At 47.7% G+C, this 14,060-nt stretch overlaps 1 protein-coding gene across 2 annotated transcripts; it reads left to right on the forward strand.

Annotated features, from left to right (window-relative positions):
• The first annotated feature begins 872 nt into the window (after positions 1 to 872).
• ITLN2 (intelectin 2) lies at positions 873 to 11,204 on the forward strand. Of its 2 annotated transcripts, none has more exons than XM_055364247.2 (8): positions 873 to 996; positions 1,273 to 1,336; positions 2,993 to 3,106; positions 4,425 to 4,672; positions 5,004 to 5,162; positions 5,550 to 5,670; positions 7,676 to 7,779; positions 10,420 to 11,204. In XM_055364247.2, exons 1-8 carry the CDS (start codon positions 982 to 984, stop codon positions 10,570 to 10,572), a joined length of 978 nt encoding a protein of 325 aa, XP_055220222.1. In that variant the 5' UTR covers positions 873 to 981; the 3' UTR covers positions 10,573 to 11,204. The 2 variants fall into 2 exon arrangements, with proteins under 2 accessions (XP_055220222.1, XP_018893395.1); XM_019037850.3 differs by having other exon boundaries at positions 2,996 to 3,106; positions 10,420 to 10,832.
• Positions 11,205 to 14,060: the final 2,856 nt, after the last annotated feature.

A 14,060-nucleotide genomic window follows, 5' to 3' on the forward strand; every position in this document is an offset into this window, starting at 1 on the left:
TTACAGCAGGATACATGCAATAATTAGTGTTTGGACAGTGTATAGTGGGACAAAGGAAGGATCCATCAGCTTTGTCTGGTGATGGGGGTGTCAGGGAAGGCCTCATAGAGAAATTGGAGGAAAGATTAGAAGGATGATGTCTTCTTTTCCCATTTATTTATTTATTTATTTAAATTATTATTATTATTATTATTTTGAGGCGAAGTCTTGCTCTGTTGCCCAGGCTGGAGTGCAGTGGCGCAGTCTTGGCTCACTGCAACCTCCACCTCCTGGGTTCAAGCAGTTCTCCTGTCTCAGCCTCCAGAGTAGCTGGGATTACGGGTGCACGCCACTGCACCCAGCTAAATTTTTGTATTTTTAGTAGAGACAGGGTTGCACCATGTTGGCTGGTGTTGAACTCCTGACCTCAGGTAATCCGCCCACCTCAGCCTCCCAAAGCACTATGATTATAGGTGTGAGCCACTGTGCCTGGCCAATTATTATTCTTAATTAATTAATTTATTTTTCATGAGGTGTCACCTCAGTCTAAAAGGATGATTTCTTGACAGAGCTGTGTCTAGGGGGCCAGGGCATCTGGGGGAGGTGGGAGAGGGAGAATGCAGGGGAGGATTGTGACCTATCCATGAATCTGATTAGATACTGCTACATTGTATGGCCTGCCTTGGCAAAGCAGGATGCCCCTCCTCAGATGGCGACAGTCACCTGTGTGGCCAGGAACACAGATCCCTGCTCCTCCAGCCAGTTGCACGTCCTTTCTCATTTCCATGGTCCCAGGCTCAGGTACCCTCAGAGGGAAGGGCTTCAGAGGGAGGGGCTAGCAGCCTAGGCTGCTCAGGGCTGGGCTGGGCAGGGCTCAGGTGGTTTGGCTCTCCACAGCTCTCCACATAAAGGGACCAGCACTTCACCCTTCATCAGGATCCTCTGCAGGGGAGCTCCGAGTGTCCACCGGAAGGGAACTATCAGCTCCTGGCATCTGTAAGGATGCTGTCCATGCTGGTGAGAAAAGTGTTTTTGATCCATGTGTGTGGGAGCAATGATGCCAGCTCAGGTCTCAGTTTTAGAGATTTAGAGTTTCAGGGAAATGAGCCCATGGCCCCTTGGGTATTTGTAGTGTTGGACAGCCATGGGGGATATTCCAGGAGGTTCTAGAATGCTCATAAGCCCATCACTTTCCATTTGAGGATTCCTGACTCAGAAAGGTCAGGAAGTAAGAACGAGAGGATGACAAAGGAAGGGCCAGCCAGTGACCTTGTGCATCTTGTTTTTCCTTAGAGGACAATGACCAGACTCTGCTTCCTGTTATTCTTCTCTGTGGCCACCAGTGGGTGCAGTGCAGGTAAATGGCTTCTGAGAGTAGGAGCTGCAGTTTCCTGGGCTCCCCTCTGCTGTGCAGGGCCTGGAGGGAGTAGAGCTGGGCAGGGCTCTGAAGTCAAGGGTCAAAGGGGAAGTCCTGGAGAGGCACGGAACCCAGGCTAGGCAGCCAACTTGAGGTGTGGACTGGGTGCTGATTTCTGGCCTCTCCTGGGGTCTGGTCTGAAGCAGTCAAGGTGTTAGCTCAGGTATTTCCTAGGGCTTGATTCTCTGCTTCTGTGGCTGTGAGGGATTCATGGGGTGAGAGAGTAAGAACTGTGTCCCTGCTCAGCTGCTCTTGTGGCCTTGGCCTTGGGATCTCCAGAGGGAGCTGGGTGATCAGTGCTGTGTCCAGGGTACACCCTCCTCTAGTCGCAGAGGAGGATATTATGAGAATAGAATCCTCACAATTCTATTCTTCCAGTAGGCACAATAGTGATATTTTTTCATTGATATTGGGTTTATTGTTTATTTCAATCCATCAGTTAAAAAAAGCACATTTACATATGTCATCTCATTTGATCTCCATGAGTATAAAGAAGTTATTAATGACATCTTAAAGATGAAGAAAAAGGATCAGAGATGTTAAGTGTCTGCTCAAGGAGGCACTGTCATCAGGGTTTGTCTGGGTTTTACCTTGAGTCCTGTAATTTTTTTTTTTTTTTTGAGACGGAGTCTTGCTCTGTTGCCCAGGTTGGAGTGCGGTGGCACAATGTCGGCTCACTGCAACCTCCGTCTCCTGGGTTGAAGAGCTTCTCCTGCCTCAGCCTCCCCAGTAGCTGGGATTACACGTGTGCACCACCACACCCAGCTAATTTTTGTATTTTTAGTAGAGATGGGGTTTCACCATATTGGCCAGGCTGTTCTTGAACTCCTGATCTTGTGATCCACCCTCCTCGGCCTCCCAAAGTGCTGGGATTACTGGCATGAGCCACTGTGCCTGGCCTGAGTCCTGTAATTTTACACTTTTTCCCGCTCTGCCAGGCTTTTGGAATGATTTCTAGGCTTTTAGACTAATATACATGGCCCTTCATCCACTGGCCTCTGTTAATTTTTCAGCTTTGGTTTCCAGACCTCTTTGTATTACAACATATGTTCCAGCCGCAGTAAGCAACTGACCTGTAGTTTTTGGCAAGCTGGGCTGGGCTGGGCTCTGTTATTGCTTCAGGCCATCTCATGTGCTTTCTTCTCTTCCTGGGGTGTACTCTCCCCTTTCCTTCCTGTCCTGTAGCCAGCTCCCATTCTCCCATCAAAATCAGCCTGCTCTGAGTTACAGCTGGTCCCTTCCCCAGCAGTTCCCAGGCCTCACCCCCGTTGGTGGGTTTGCCCTCCCATCTCAGTTGGGTCCCTTTCCATGTGCTCCTTCCTTGTAGAATGTAGTCTCTTGAAGAAATGTGTCAAATTGTCTTTGTCCGGTGTCTAGGTAGTTCACACAGTAGGTATTTAATTAAAATTAGTCGAGTGGAAGATTCCAGGTGTTTAACCTATACCAGCTGTTGGATCAAACCGTCTTAGCATAGGGAATCCCTGACCTCCTGGGACTTCAGAGCAGAGTGATGAGTTGATACAGGGGCAGAGGTTGGCCAGGAAAGATGGCCTTAGTGGTCAGACTTTTAATGAGACTCATTCTCACATTTTCTAGCAGCAGCCTCTTCTCTTGAGATGCTCTCGAGGGAATTCGAAACCTGTGCCTTCTCCTTTTCTTCCCTGCCTAGAAGCTGCAAAGAAATCAAGGAACACTGCCATAGTGCTGGTGGTGAGTAATGAACCAACTCAGCATTCTCTCTTTGAAGCCACTTTTTAGCTCAACAGAGCCCAGTCACGGAAATCAGGAGGGACATATCCATGTGGAGCCTGTTCTGCCCCCAGCTCCTACTCAAGGAGGTTTCTAGTGGGGATTTTGAGGCTTTTGTGTCCCATTCCAGTCACAAAGTCTTCTGAACACAGAGAGAATGCAGTGTTCCTGGTGACGCTTATGGTGGTGGCAAGAACTGTGATGAGTCTAAGATTTGCCCCTACTTGCCCCAGGTTTATAGATGCTGGCAGAAAACCTGCCAGAGACAAAGAGCTTTATTAATCACAGAAATAGCAGTAGCCAGAGCATCAGCATTTTCTTGTACTGGGCCAGGTGACATCTGCCCAAGTAGTGGGTTTGTCAAGCCGGCTGACAAATGTGGCTGGCAAGGAAACAACAAGCCCTTTTCAGAGCCAGAGAGTTTATTACTCACATAGATAGCAAGTTCAAGATCGGCAAAAGTGTCATCTTTTCCCATCCCTTGCCCCACAAGACAGCACAGAAAAGAGGGCGAGTGACAACACAACATGGGCAGTGGCTGAGGAGCCAGTCCATGCTGCCATAGCTGTTTCATAGCCTGTGTACCCTACGGGGTGGGGGTGAGTGAGGCAAAAAGCCTCATACCTCTTCAGAACCCAGGAGATGATGACCCAGTCATGACAGCTGTCTCATGACAGCCTCCACGAAAGATGGGAAGGGGGGTGAGAAGTGACCTTGTTGCAGCTCCTCACAAGGTTCCCATCTTTCCGTGTTTCGGGAAGACCACAGGCTTTCTGCCAAGACTTAGGTCAGCTGTCCCTATGTGGCCTATGCGCAAATGTGCAAGGTCACCAGGATGCCACCGTGGAGCCAGTCTCCTGCAAGCTTGTGAACAGGAGGGGAACTCTGAGCTTAGGGAAGCTGAATCTTATGAAATGGGCACAACCTTTGCTCTGAGCTGCACAGAGGCCCCATCCTGCTGTAGAATCAGATGTGGCGTGTGCTGATTTCTGGCCTCTCCTGGCCACAGGGTGGCACTGTCAAAAGGGAGATACCATCTCTGTCTCTTCTAAGGCTATTTGCTCTACAAACTCTTTGAAAAGATAGTGTGAAGCCAAGGCAGTCAGTGCCTCTGCTCATAGGTGAGCAGAACACAAGATGCGTGGAGCATCATCTTCCAGCAAGTATGTGTTGGAGTCTTCTGAGCGTACTTTTGACTTCCTAGGGCTTTTCTATTCACGGGGCTGAGATGAACCCTGAGCTCTCAGACAGGGAGGCTCTGGGCTGGTTCTCTCTACAGATGGCCTGTATTTTCTCCGCACCAAGAATGGTGTTGTCTACCAGACCTTCTGTGATATGACCTCTGGGGGTGGCGGCTGGACCCTGGTGGCCAGCGTGCACGAGAATGACATGCATGGGAAGTGCACGGTGGGCGATCGCTGGTCCAGTCAGCAGGGCAACAAAGCAGACTACCCAGAGGGGGACGGCAACTGGGCCAACTACAACACCTTTGGATCTGCAGAGGCGGCCACGAGCGATGACTACAAGGTTGGTGCCACTTCCCTCCCACTTGGGTGAGGGTGAGGTGTGGAGTGTGGCTGGTCACCAGCCTGCAGGAGGGAGGGCTGGAAGGTGGGGATGTGGGGAAGGGCTGGAGAAGAAGAGAGAAATACAGGACTTGAATCACAACTTCCTCTCAACAAGGCTGTTAGGGCCCTGGGTGGTGGTGGGATCATCAGCTGGGAGTGGGGTGTCTGAGCGTGGCTGGCCATCTGCCTACTGATCCCAGAGCACCCAGCCCAGCTGAGGCTGCACATGTGGACCTTCTGCCTCCTGGTACCTCTTGGCCCAGTCAGGCTCAGTGTCTGTTGCTTTCCAGAACCCTGGCTACTACGACATCCAGGCCAAGGACCTGGGCATCTGGCATGTGCCCAACAAGTCCCCCATGCAGCATTGGAGAAACAGCGCCCTGCTGAGGTACCGCACGGACACTGGCTTCCTCCAGACACTGGGACATAATCTGTTTGGCATCTACCAGGTACACAGGGCTGCTGGCTGGGGGGCACTTTCTTTGGTGAACAGAGAGCCAAGTGTCTAGGGTAGGGGGCAGATCTGTCCTGTGGTTCCACATCACTACTGAGTGGTTGGCTGTTTCTCCTTCCTTTGATTCACTGTGAACTCATGTCTGGCCTCTCAGAAACTCTAAGCTAGGCAAGGAAGAGGCCTGTGGGACAGGAAAGCACAGGGAGAAAGAGACAGGGACAAGGGGTTTGGGGCTGTTGGGGAGACACAGCTATGGGGAAAAGCAGTCACTATTATTATGATTGGTTTTGGTTAATGGCAGTTAATTTGAAACCCCTCCTCCCCCCACACTGTGGCAGCATCTCTACTGTCCTCACAAAACCTTTCTTCTGGGTCTCTGCAGAAATACCCAGTGAAATACAGATCAGGGAAATGTTGGAATGACAATGGCCCAGCCATACCTGTGGTCTATGACTTTGGTGATGCTAAGAAGACTGCATCTTATTACTCACCGTATGGTCAACGTGAGTGTTTGCTCCCTAAGTCCAGTCATAAATATTTTCTTGTACTCTTGGAGAATGGTGGCAAATAACAACAATTAATAATTGCTAGTATTTACTGAGCACTTAAAATGCACCAGACTCTTGTCTTGGAACTTAACATGTTTTTGTGTCATTTAATTACCATGAGAAAACTATGAAGTTAGAATTGCTGTTATCCCCATTTCACAGGACGTAATCCCAGGTTTCTTCATCACCAGCTTGTATACTCTTATAATTGTGGGGAAAAGAAAAAGAGATCAGACTGTTACTGTGTCTATGTAGAAAGAAATAGACATAAGAGACTCCATTTTGGTCTGTACTAAGAAAAATTCTTCTGCCTTGAGATGCTGTTAATCTGTAACCCTACCCCCAACCCTGTGCTCACAGAGACACCTGCTGTGTTGACTCACGGTTTAATGGATTTAGGGCTGTGCAGGATGTGCTTTGTTAAACAAGTGCTTGAAGGCAGCATGCTTGTTAAAGGTCATCACCACTCTCTAATCTCAAGTACCCAGGGACACAATACACTGCGGAAGGCTGCAGGGACCTCTGTCTAGGAAAGCCAGGTATTGTCCAAGGTTTCTCCCCATGTGATAGCCTGAGATATGGCTCGTGGGAAGGGAAAGACCTGACTGTCCCCCAGCCCGACACCCGTAAAGGGTCCGTGCTGAGGAGGATTAGTAAAAGAGGAAGGCCTCTTTGCAGTTGAGATAAGAGGAAGGCATCTGTCTCGTGCTCATCCCTGGGCAATGGAATGTCTCGGTGTAAAACCCGATTGTATGTTCTATTTACTGAGATAGGAGAAAACCACCTTAGGGCTGGAGGTGAGACATGCTGGCGGCAATACTGCTTTTTAATGCACCGAGATGTTTATGTATGTGCACGTCAAAAGCACAGCACCTTTTCTTAACCTTGTTTATGACACAGACATTTGTTCACATGTTTTCCTGCTGACCCTCTCCCCACTATTACCCTATTGTTCTGCCACATCCCCCTCTCTGAGATGGTAGAGATAATGATCAGTAAATACTGAGGGAACTCAGAGACTGGTGCTGGTACTGGTGCTCCTTATGCTGAGCACCAGTCCCCTGGGCCCACTTTTCTTTCTCTATACTTTGTCGCTGTGTCTCTTTCTTTTCTCAGTCTCTCGTTCCACCCAACGAGGAACACCCACAGGTGTGGAGGGGCAGGCCACCCCTTCAATAATAGTTAAGAAAAGGTGCATACAAAACATTAGCTGGGCATGATGGCGCATGCCTGTAATCCCAGCTCCTCGGGAGGCTGAGGCAGGAGAATCGCTTGAACCTGGGAGGCGGAGGTTGCGGTGAGCTGAGTTCACACCACTGCACTCCAGCCTGGGCAACAAGAGCGAAACCCTGTCAAAAAAAAAAAGTGCACACTGAGGCTCACAGGAAAGAACCACTAGCAGAGTGGTGAGAGAGATTTACTTTTGTTATGAAGGATAACTTTAATTATCTTACAAAAGACAGTTTTCAGTATAATAAGAGCACAGAAGTAAAGTTGTGGATAAAAAAATCAAAGACATCACTGTTTGCCTTTGATATTTTGATGAAAGCAGGTGATGGTCAGGGAAACTAACCCATGGTAATTGGATGAGAAGTGTGTAAACAGCAACAGGCAGCCACATCTGATCATTGCTTATTCCTGCTGGGCCTTCTCAGATCTTTTTGGTAATCTTTTTGTAGAGTCTAGTTTCTCCTGTAAGCTGTAAGCAGACAAGGGTCCTTTTGTGAGCCCCAGCTTTTGTCCTCTTGCCCCAGATGAAAAGAGGTTTCCTTGGGGACAAGTTTAGGACTGACGTGCACCAGCCACTGGCCATAAAGGTACTGGGCTGCACCTCTACAGCCTGGGGTGTTTGGCTGTAGCCTCAGCTTTTGGCTTAGGGAATCCCTGGACTGGCCAATGGGACGCTGCTTCTAGTTCCTTCTTTGAATACTTGGCTGTTTCTTCACCTCTTCTTTTTCAGGGGAATTTGTTGCAGGATTTGTTCAGTTCCGGGTGTTTAATAACGAGAGAGCAGCCAACGCCCTTTGTGCTGGGATAAAAGTTACTGGCTGTAACACTGAGCATGTGAGTTTTTGGGGAGATCAATGGCCCACATGTGGGGAAAAGAAAGAGAGATCAGATTGTTACTGTGTCTATGTAGAAAAGGAAGACATAAGAAACTCCATTATAATCTGTACTAAGAAAAATTGTTTCTGCTTTGAGATGCTGTTAACCTGTAACTTTAGCCCCAACTCTGTGCTCACAGAAACATGTGCTGTAATGAATCAAAGTTTAATGGATTTAGGGCTGTGCAGGATGTGCCTTGTTAACAATATGTTTGCAGGCAGTATGCTTGCTAAAAGTCATCGCCATTCTCCATTCTCGATAAACCAGGGACACAATGCACTGCGGAAAGCCGCAGGGACCTCTGCCCAAGAAAGCCTGTGTATTGTCCAAGGTTTTCCCCCACTGAGACAGCCTGAGATATGGCCTCATGGGAAAGGAAAGACCTTACCATCCCCCACCCTGACACCCGTAAAGGGTCTGTGCTGAGGAGGAGTAGTGAAAGAGGAAGGCCTCTTTGCAGTTGAGGTAAGAGGAAGGCTTCTGTCTCCTGCTCATCCCTGGGAATGGAATGCCTGGGTGTAAAGCTGACCACTCCCATTCATTCTATTCTGAGATAGGAGAAAACCGCCCTGTGGCTGGAGGCGAGATATGCTGGCAGCAATACTGCTCTGATACTCTTTGCTACACTGAGATGTTTGGGTAAAGAGAAACATAAATCTAGCCTATGTGCACATCCGGGCACAGTACCTTTCCTTGAACTTATTCATGATACAGATTCCTTTGCTCACATGTTTCCCTGCTGACCTTCTCCCTACCTGTTGCCCTGCTACACTCCCCTCACTAAGATAGTAAAAATAATGATCAATAAATACTGAGGGAACTCAGAGGCTGGCACCGGTGCAGGTCCTCCGTATACTGAGTGCTGGTCCTCTGGTCCCACTGTTCTTTCTCTATACTTTGTCTCTGTGTCTTATTTCTTTTCTCAGTCTCTCATCCCACCTGACAAGAAATACCCACAGGTGTGGAGGGGCTGGCCCCCTTCACCATGTGTGTGCATGGGTATGCACATGTGTGTACCTGTGTGGGGTGTATCAATGTGTGTCTCTGTGGTTACTCGCTTACTCTCATTCTGTTTACTCTCATTACTCTCCTGATGATGTCTTATGAATATAATTTATTTTTTATTTCTTTTTTTTTCTTTGAAGAGTCCTTTTCTTTCTTTCTTTCTTTTTTTCTTTGAGACAGAGTCTTGCTCTGTCACCCAGGCTGGAGTGCAGTGGCGCGATCTCAGCTTACTGCAAGCTCCACCTCCCGGGTTCACGCCATTCTCCTGCCTCAGCCTCCCGAGTAGCTGGGACTACAGGGGCCCACCACCACGCCCCACTAATTTTTTTTGTATTTTTAGTAGAGACGGGGTTTCACTATGTTAGCCAGGATGGTCTTGATCTCCTGACCTCGTGATCCGCCCGCCTCGGCCTCCCAAAGTGCTGGGATTACAGGCGTGAGCCACCACGCCCAGCCTGAAGAGTCCATATTTTTAATAAAAATTAAGTGGTACAAAGTTTGGAGTAGTAGATGCCAGAAGTTGAGTATAACTTATTTGTCTTTTAAATCTTACGTATTTATTTATTTATTTTTTGAGATGGAGTTTCACTCTTGTTGCCTGGGCTAGAGTGCAATGGCGGGATCTCTGCTTACTGCAACCTCTGCCTCCCGGGTTCAAGTGTTTCTCCTGCCTCAGCCTCCTGAGTAGCTGGGATTACAGGAATGCACTGCCACACCCGGCTAATTTTTTTGTATTTTTAGTAGAGATGGGTTTAGTAGAGATGGGTTTCTCCATGTTCTCAAACTCCTGACTTCAGGCAATCTGCCCACTTTGGCATCCCAAAGTGCTGGGATTACACGCATGAGTCACCGTGCCCGGCTGAGTATAATTTATTTTAATGGAATTCAGTTTATCAAAATTTTCATTTATGGTTAGTACTTTTTATGTTTTCTTTAAGATGTACCTCCTTACACTGAGGTCGTGAAAATATTCTCCAATATTAATCTTAACTTTTAGAAGCTTTATACTTTTGTTGTTTTTCCAGTCTTGTAGGAGACAGCACCACAGTTGTAGTGGTGGGAGATTGTATTTGAGGGACATCCTGTGCCTAGGGGTTGGAGGAAGAGAGCGTCAGAGCCATCAAGAACAAGGGCATTCACTTAGGGCCCCCTTCCCTTCCCAACTGACAGTCTGAACTCACAGTTCCATCTTCCCTGCCCCAGCTTTCAGCCTTTTCATTTTCCAGCTAAGATGAGGCAGCTATTCTCTCATGGAGGGACTTGCAGATTAGAATTCGGAGGATGCTGACCACGTGGTCACTGGGGGTGGACTAGAGTATATGTCTTTATGCCCTTTTCCTTGACAAGTTTCTCTACTGGCTCTGTGCTCCTCAGACTGTCCATTAGTGCGTGTTTGTGTATGTTCCTGCATGCATTACTACTTTAAAATACATGCATAGGGCCAGGTGTGGTAGCTCACGCCTGTAATCCTAGCACTTTGGGAGGCCGAGGCAGGCGGATAACTTGAGGTCTGGAGTTCGAGACCAGCCTTGCGCTCACTGGTGTCAGCAGCAAATCTAATCCCTCACAGTGTTTCTTCTTTCTGTTTCCCAGCACTGCATCGGTGGAGGAGGGTTCTTCCCACAGGGCAAGCCCCGTCAGTGTGGGGACTTCTCCGCCTTTGACTGGGATGGATATGGAACTCACGTTAAGAGCAGCTGCAGTCGGGAGATAACGGAGGCGGCTGTACTCTTGTTCTATAGATGAGACAGAGCTCTGAGGTGTCAGGGCGAGAACCCATCTTCCAACCCCGGCTATTTGGAGACGGAAAAACTGGAATTCTAACAAGGAGGAGAGGAGACTAAATTACATCAATTTGCAACTCTATGTTTCTTTGAATTCTTTTTATAAATTGGCTGATGTGTTGAGGGATATTTTAAAAGAATACCTATGGTTCTGGTGAATTCCACCTCAGATATTCTGGGCTTGCACAGTGGCTAGGAAGAACCCATTGAATAAAAATAAATGTTCACTTCAGCAACACATATACTAAAATTGGAACAATATAGAGAAGATTAGCAAAAAGATATAAAAAAATTGAAAAATAAAAAGACATTCTGGGCCAGGGATGGTGGCTCATGCCTGTAATCCCAGCACTTTGGGAGGCCGAGGCAGGTGGATTGCCTGAGGTCAGGAGTTCGAGACCAGCTTGGGCAACATGGCAAAACTTCATCTTTACAAGAAGTACAAAAATTAGCTGGGAAGTAATGCGTGCCTGTAGTCCCAGCTCCTCAGGAGGCTGAGGTGGAAGGTTGGCTTGAGCCAGGGAGGCAGAGGTTGCAGCGAGCCAAGATCTCGCCATTGCACTCCACCCTGGGTGACAGAGCAAAACTCTATCCAAAAAAAAAAAAAAAAAAGAAAAGAAAAGAAAAATAAAGACAAAGACATTCTGGGTTTGGAATTTCAAGTCTCATCTGTCCCAGAACACAAGTATGTTCCTGTTTTTAGGAGATCCCTGAACTGGATTTAAGGACAAGAGAAAATATTTCATGTTAATTCTTCCTAATGCACCTTTATTAGCTAATTAAATAAAGCCTTCAATATAAACATATTAAAGAAGAGAAACAGGAGATAGCACACTCACCCATTTCTTTTATTCTTCCAGCTTTAGCAGACAGGGTAGTCTCTCCAGAGGTGCATGTGCCTGGCCGCATCTGGAATCCCAACTCCAGTTGCTTACTAAAAAGGAGAGATGGCCAGGTGTGGGGGCTCACACCTGTAATCCCAGCACTTTGGGAGGCCGAGACAGGCGAATCACGAGGTCAGGAGTTTGAGACCAGACTAGCCAATATGGTGAAACTCCATCTCTACTACAAATACAAAAATTAGCCAGGTTGTGGTGGTGTGCACCTGTAGTCCCAGGTACTCAGGAGGCTGAGGCAGGAGAATCGCTTGAACCCAGGAGGTGGGGGTTGCAGTGAGCCAAGATTGCACCACTGCACTCCAGCCTGGGTGACAGAGCAAGACTACATCTCAAAAAAAAAAAAAAAAAAAAAAAAAAGAGAGCCAGGCATTCCAATCAGGTCTCAAACAGGATGATGACTACAGCAGTCCTGGCTGGTGAAGAGGGCTTGGACGTCTTATAGTTTTTTTGCTCCAGGCTGGGCGTGGTGGCTCATGCCTGTAATCCCAGCACTTTGGGAGGTCGACGCGGGTGGATCACGAGGTCAAGAGATTGAGAACATCCTGGCCAACATGGTGAAACCCTGTCTGTACTAAAAATACAAAAATTAGCCGGGTGTGGTGGTGGGTGCCTATCATCCCAGCTACTCGGGAGGCTGAGGTAGGAGAATCACTTGAACCTGGGAGGCGGAGGTTGCAGTGAGCTGAGATCGTGCCACTGCACTCCAGCCTGGGCAACAGAGTGAGACTGCATCTCAAACAAAACAACACAACACAAAACAAACAAACAAACAAACAAACAAAAATGCTTTGCTCCAAATGCAAATCTAATCATAACATTTCCCAAACCCATTACCACACTTTTTCTCCATTGCTCCCTGTGGACTAGAGCATTGGTTCTCAAATGGGATGGGAGGTAGGAGATGTAGTGGTGATTTTACCTCTCAGATAGGGTTTTTCACCTCTCAGATAGGGTTGCCAGATTTAGCAAATAAAGATATGGAAGGCCAACTTAAATTTGCATTTCAGATAAACAATCGATAATATTTTTAGTATGTTTGTCCCATGCAATATTTTACCTGGCAACCCTACATCTAGGGAACATTTGGCAATGTCTGGAGACACCATAACCAGTGGTGGTGGAAGGCCTGGCAGGAGCGCTACTGACATCTAGTGAATAGAGGCTGGAGATGCTGTGAAACACCTTACACTGCACAGGACATCCCTGCTCCATGACAAAGAATGGTCTGATCTCAAATGCCAGCTGTGCTGCCATTGAGAAACAGAGGATTTTGTTTAAATTCTATAGAATGTAAGTCATGAAGCCCTGACAGCTGAAGGCAATAAAGAACTTTTTTTTTTTTTTTTTTTTTTTTTGAGGTGGAGTCTTGCTCTGTCGCTCAGGCTGGAGTACAGTGGCAAGATCTTGGCTCACTGCAACCTTCGCCTCCCAGGTTCATGCCATTCCCCTGCCTCAGCCTCCCAAGTAGCTGGGACTACAGGCACCCATGACCATGCCCGGCTAATTTTTTTGTATTTTTGGTAGAGACAGGGTTTCACTGTGTTAGCCAGGATGGTCTTGATCTCCTGACCTCGTGATTTGCCCGCCTCAGCCTCCCAAAGTGCTGGGATTACAGGGCTGAGCCACCGTGCCAAGCCTAAGAGCATTTAAAAAAAAGAGATTTAAGGCCAGGCATGGTGGCTCACGCCTGTAATCCCAGTACTTTGGGAGGCCAAGGGGGGGCGGATCACCTGAGGTCAGGAGTTCGAGACCAGCCTGGCCAACTGGTGAAACCCCATCTTTACTAAAAATGTTAAAAATTAGCTGGGTGTGATGGCAGGTGCCTGTAATTCCAGCTACTGGGGAGGCTGAGACAGGAGAATTGCTTGAACCTGAGAGGCAGAGAGGTTGCAGTGAGCTGAGATTGTGCCACTGCACTCCAGCCAGGGCAACAAATAGTGAAATTCCATCTCGAAAAAAAAAAAGATTTGAACAAACGTACCCAATGGCTTTTTTTGTGTGTTTTGTTTTTATAGTTTTCATAAGGGTCTATTTTATTATTGGTGGGTAACACATTTAATATTTAAGCCTGTTTAAATAACGTATAGATGACTGCATGCAACATGCACCATGGCTGTAACTAGATAGAGAATCAAGTCAACTGAAGACCAGCTAACAAGAAACTAAATATTTAAAATACTAAATATTGGGAAGGGTTCCAAGATGGCCAAATAGGAACAGCTCTGGTCTGCAGCTCCCAACGTGATCAATGCAGAAGACGGATGATTTCTGCATTTCCAACTGAGGTACCTGGTTCATCACATTGGGACTGGTTGGACAGTGGGTGCAGCCCACGGAGGGTGAGCTGAAGCAGGGTGGGGCATCGCCTCACCTGGAAAGCACAAGGGGTTGGGGGATTTCCCTTTCCTAGCCAAGGGAAGCTGTGACAGACTGTAGCTGGAAAATCAGGACACTGTCACCCAAATACTGCGCTTTTCCAATGGTCTTAGCAAATGGCACACCAGGAGATTATATCCTGCACCTGGCTCAGTGGGTCTCACGCCCACAGAGC

This window comes from Gorilla gorilla, chromosome 1 (assembly GCF_029281585.2).
Source record: "Gorilla gorilla gorilla isolate KB3781 chromosome 1, NHGRI_mGorGor1-v2.1_pri, whole genome shotgun sequence".
NCBI classification, from domain to species: Eukaryota; Metazoa; Chordata; class Mammalia; order Primates; family Hominidae; genus Gorilla; species Gorilla gorilla.